This window comes from Trachymyrmex septentrionalis, unplaced genomic scaffold (assembly GCF_001594115.1).
Source record: "Trachymyrmex septentrionalis isolate Tsep2-gDNA-1 unplaced genomic scaffold, Tsep1.0 scaffold16, whole genome shotgun sequence".
NCBI classification, from domain to species: Eukaryota; Metazoa; Arthropoda; class Insecta; order Hymenoptera; family Formicidae; genus Trachymyrmex; species Trachymyrmex septentrionalis.
In genome coordinates, this window is record NW_017304758.1 from 3466476 (window position 1) to 3471625 (window position 5150).

General features: G+C 30.8%; 2 protein-coding genes across 2 annotated transcripts in view; one reads left to right on the top strand and one right to left on the bottom strand.

Annotated features, from left to right (window-relative positions):
* Positions 1-807, top strand: part of LOC108746004 — a 24083-nt gene extending 23276 nt beyond the window's left edge. The window contains exon 8 of the mRNA XM_018482463.1: positions 567-807. Coding sequence (XP_018337965.1) covers positions 567-712 — 146 coding nt within the window. The 3' untranslated portion in view covers positions 713-807. The remainder of the gene's footprint in view (positions 1-566) is intronic.
* Positions 808-3927: 3120 nt separating this feature from the next.
* LOC108746062 (facilitated trehalose transporter Tret1-like) overlaps positions 3928-5150 on the bottom strand; it is a 3742-nt gene continuing 2519 nt past the window's right edge. The window contains exon 4 of the mRNA XM_018482586.1: positions 3928-4594. Coding sequence (XP_018338088.1) covers positions 3928-4594 — 667 coding nt within the window. The remainder of the gene's footprint in view (positions 4595-5150) is intronic.

The window sequence follows — 5150 nt, forward strand, 5'->3', positions numbered from 1 at the left end:
ACGTTGCTACTTTTTGCTATCACAGGTAAAACATCGCGCTTGTATACGTATATTTCGCGCGGCACGTGCTGTTTTCATAAATCAACCTGCTAAAACTTGAGTATCAATTTTCACTTGTCACAAAGCTCTCTCTCCTCGCTTGTCACTGAAAATTGGAGCTAGAGCGATTTCGTCTCAACTCGAGTTTTAAAAAAATTATTAAAAGTACAATATATATGAAATATTCTACAAAAAATATCGAGTCTCCTAAATGAAGCTGTCATATCTCAAATATATGTTTCACTATCAGGAAAACAAAAAATTAATTATTTCATATTCTCTGGAGGCTTATGTGCTTTAATTAATTTTAAATAATGATAAAAATGTATATTCAACATTATAAAATGATATCTCGTGAAAATCTATTTTTATGGCAAACAATTGTCTTTTCCAAAAAGAATGAATAAACAGAATTAAAGTAATTGATTAAAATTTGCGTTTTCGTTTATTAAACTTTGCTGCATAAATAAAATTAAATGAACAGGTGAGAGCTTTTAAGCTATATTTATTATACATAAATATTTCAGAAACACCAGTAGCAGAGATTCCAACAAAATGTTCGCCGAAAATTGAGTATAACGCGAGGACCTGGTTGCAACCCAATGATGCTATAACGATCGTGGTTAATCAATCCTTGCCGTCGAGTGACGAGGAACACAATCATTGCTCATGAAAAGATGGATACCCGAAGCACAATCACATGCAATTGTTAATAGTCTGAATCTATGTATGTGATTGCTGTATGATTCCTGTGAAGTTCCTGTGTTATTATGTAAATATATCGATGGATTTTTTTTATTAAAAAGCCTACAGATATAATTTTATTTATCTTCATCCACTTTATAATAACTAATCATACGATAGAAATTTCTATCCCTTTGCTCGATGCACAGATAATCAAAGAAAAAAAAATAAAATTGAAAAAATTTATTAATAAATGCGGAAATATTAAAAATGAAATTAAAAACAAAGTAGGATCTCGGTATGGAATTTTCGAAAATTTGATTTGATTTGAACAATTATTAATATAACGATAGATTGAAATTTAATGTCTTACCTGCGATACAAATAGAAGTTCATGGAAACCAGCTTTGTTAGCAAATCGGCTTTTACGAATTGATCAATACTATCTGTCTCCTTGCATGTAAACATCCTCTTTGCCTCTCAATTCAACAAGAGAGTAATAGCTTTCTATTGGGACTCTCAGCGCATCAAATGATACGTGGATTCCGCTAGCCAGATGAAAGCGACCACAAATAAGCACGGCCTCGCCAAAGAGATAAAGGTGAACTTCTCATCGAAAGAAACGGATCTATCGTATGGAAATTCAATTAAAGTGCCGAATTTCATGTCAATCGTCAGCATGGATCTCAAATTGCTGCCGGTGAAATCTTCGCCAAATACGTCGATGTAGTTGAATAAGCGATGCCCGTAACCAGACCGGATGTAAACCTTCATTTATACGTATATCTTCTGCGAAACACAGATAACGGACAGGAAGATAAAGGAATTGAACAAGCCAAATTGATCCTTACCTCGAGCAATTTATCTTTTAAACTTAAACAGACTACAATCTCTCTCTCTCTCTCTCTCTCTCTCTCTCTCTCTCTCTCTCTCTCTCTCTCTCTCTGCCTTTTGAAGGAGTAACATTACATGGAAGCTTAATATGTATGTATATTAGAAGCATATTCATTTCTCTATGTTGCAGTTTAATACCATATATATACATTTTTGTGAGTTTAATTCAAAATAAATTTTTACAGAAATTTCATATACTTACGTATCTTAATAAATTTATATTGATTAAATGAAATATAGCATTTTTTATTTTATTTTATTTTTTCAAATAATTCAGTTTGCGCAATTATATACTATATTTCTAATATTTTGCGATATCAATTGATTCTCTACAAATCTTCTTCATATAGTGAAACAAGTGTAGTCATCCATTATGTCACAAGTAAATTACCATTATAATTATGTAAACAATTTTCAAATAATTTTTTTGCTAGAAGCACCGTTTCCTTTAATTTTATTACATCTGTAATTAACTGATTTATTTAATATATTAGCTTATCGAACAAAGGGCTTTCGCTAAGAAGGAAATTATTTTTTCTCGATTAAATACTATGGCGCTTACAGGTTTGATTGCATATTACAGCAAGATAAAGTTTGTAATTTAAACAGAAAGTTATGAAACACTCAAAGAAGTCCAAAGGAAAGTAGATTATGCCGTTAAGAGCTAGAGTGTACAATAGAGTGTAATCTAAATGTACTTTTGTAATGTACTCTCAAACTTTAAGAAATTTTGAAAAGCTTGAAAAAACTTTAAAAGGGAAAAGTATTATGACCTAATATAAAACTATAATATCTCATGAATATTTTAACTTTTAATGCTTTTACACATCCAACTCTCTTATTGTTTTGTAAAAAGTATTCAATTATACCTAGCAAATGTAACAATTATTAAATTACAGATGACGATATTGTAAAGGCTATTAACAATTAATTGCTGAGTCGTAAATAACGTGATGTTTTTTTCTACCAATGATATTCACCACCAAAAAATAAAAGCAACCTACTATGCCACCGATATCGAGTAAAAATGTTTACCCAAGAGATTCTTTTCAAATTTAAACGAACGAGATGCTCGGGCACCATTTATCAGTAAACATACGATAATGCCCAACCGACATACATACATATAATAAGTCCATTGACAGCATTCCTAGATATCCTATAAAAATAATTTGAAGAAATTTTAAAAAGGATTTAATATATCAGTAATTTCATAAATTAGAATAGAAAAAAAGAGAGATATTCATTACAAATTTGATTCATAAAGATTTTTTATAGAGTATATTTACAAAGATTTTTCTTTATTTACAAAATCCTTTTAATTCTAAGATATTTTTATTTATATATATAAAGCTAAAGAAATATTTCTATTTAAAATTGATATAATAATATTTATTGATATAATATAATATAATCCAGCAAGGAACTATTAAAAAATTACATACCAATTTTAATAAAACTTATTTAGTAAAAATACTTTCACACAAACTGAAGAATAATGATGTTCAATTTTATCGGCAATCATCAATATTAAAACAATAAAAGCAATATGTGAATTTGTACATCTAATTAGATATTATACATATGATTCATTGCGCATTTTGCATAATGCACATGGATATTATTTTTCTTTACAATAACGCACATAACAAATATTTGTTAAGAAAATACCACACAAATTTTTTTATAAACTACATTTTGTACAATATAAATTATAAATTAAGGTGCCTTTTCATGCTGATGCTCATTTTTAGCGTCAAAATAAGTCACGTGATCAAAATTGACGCTCAATATTCATCAATTTCTCTCACATGACTTATTTTGACGTCGAAAATGAGCGTCGAGCATCAGCATGAAAAGGCACCTTTATAAATCTGGAGACACAGTAATGTCTCGACGCTAAGCCAAGCGCAGCGATACTGCCGTGACTACTTTATATATTGTACAAGTATTTGACATCGTCAAGGCAGAAAATTTAAAGTCTCAGTAAAACTCTGTGTGAGAAAGACAAAAATTGTAAAAACAAGTATAGACTAAAACAAATATACTAAATCTTAAATACTCTGAACATATACTTACAGTAAATAAATATTTACTCAATAAAAAATAACAATTTAAAATTAAATTAATAGCTTTTATATCAAATAAATACGAGTATTTGTGTTATATTCAGTAAATATTTAGATACTTGTAACTATTAAAAAAAATATTTATAAAAATTTACAAATATTTATAAATATTTTTTCAATGTAAACCGACCTCATAAGCTTTCCTCGATTAAAAAGCGAATATTTCGCAAATAAATATTTATCAAATATTGACACGCGAAAGTACTTCATTCTTGAGTTCTTCTTGTTTCAACGAGCCGTGTAATTTTTTCTGTATCTGCTCTAGCGTCCTGCCTTTGGTTTCAGGTACGTAGAAAATTGTGAATAAAGTACCAGCAAGGCTGCACGCGGTGAATATCCAGAATGGCGTATGCATACCGGCACTTTCGCTTACAACCAGATACAGACTCTCCACGACAAAGGCTGTGATATGGATCGTCATTGTACCTATCATAATGCCGAGGGCCTTCACGTTCATGGGAAACAATTCACCGCCCATAGTGAACGGTAATACTCCCAAACCCAGGCTAAACATGACTCTATATAAGATCACGCCAATGGCGGGCAACCATATTATATTGCTGGTATCTATGTGATAGTACTGAAGATGAAAATATGTCGCAACCATAGCGGTAGAGCATGCAGAACCGATGGTGGAGATCATTAGCCATGACTTCCTGCCGCTACAATCGGTGATGAACATGCTGACGATCGCGCAAATTAGTTGCATGGCGCCCAATATCATAGTCAAGTATTTACCCTCTAGATTACCATTCATCTCATCAAATATTAATTGAGCGTACTGCATTACAGCTTGAGAACCGCTCAACTGTTGAACTAAGGCTAGGCACAGCAACGTTATTAGGGCTCTGCAATATTATTCAGGTAAATTTATCGATTAGATCATTCTATTATTAAAATGTTTTAAAAATTGTTATAATTCTAAACATTGTGTGTGTGTGTGTGTGTGTGTGTGTGTACAGAGTGTACAAAAAATTCTGGACTCTTCAAATATCTTGAAAAGTAAACATTCTTTGAGAAAACTTCAGACAAAAGTTATAAGGTTTAAAAAATCTATTTCGCGTCGGTTGGGTAATGCTAATATTGTACTAAAACTTCCAAGCTTTATAACTTGAAAATTTAATAATAAATAATTTTATTATAGTATTTTGAAAAGCTGTTGACACCAACTATTAGATTCTGGCATTAAAAATAAGATGTGCAATTTAAAAAAATTGATTTGATTTTGGCGATGCCACCCAAGGTCAGACAAATGTGATCAATGAATAGATCTTTTCAAACTCTATAATTTTTGTCTGAAACATTTTTCTCAAAAATGCTTACTTTTTAAGATATTTGACGGGTCCGTTTTTATACATCCTGCGCATACACACACACACACACACACACACACACACACACACA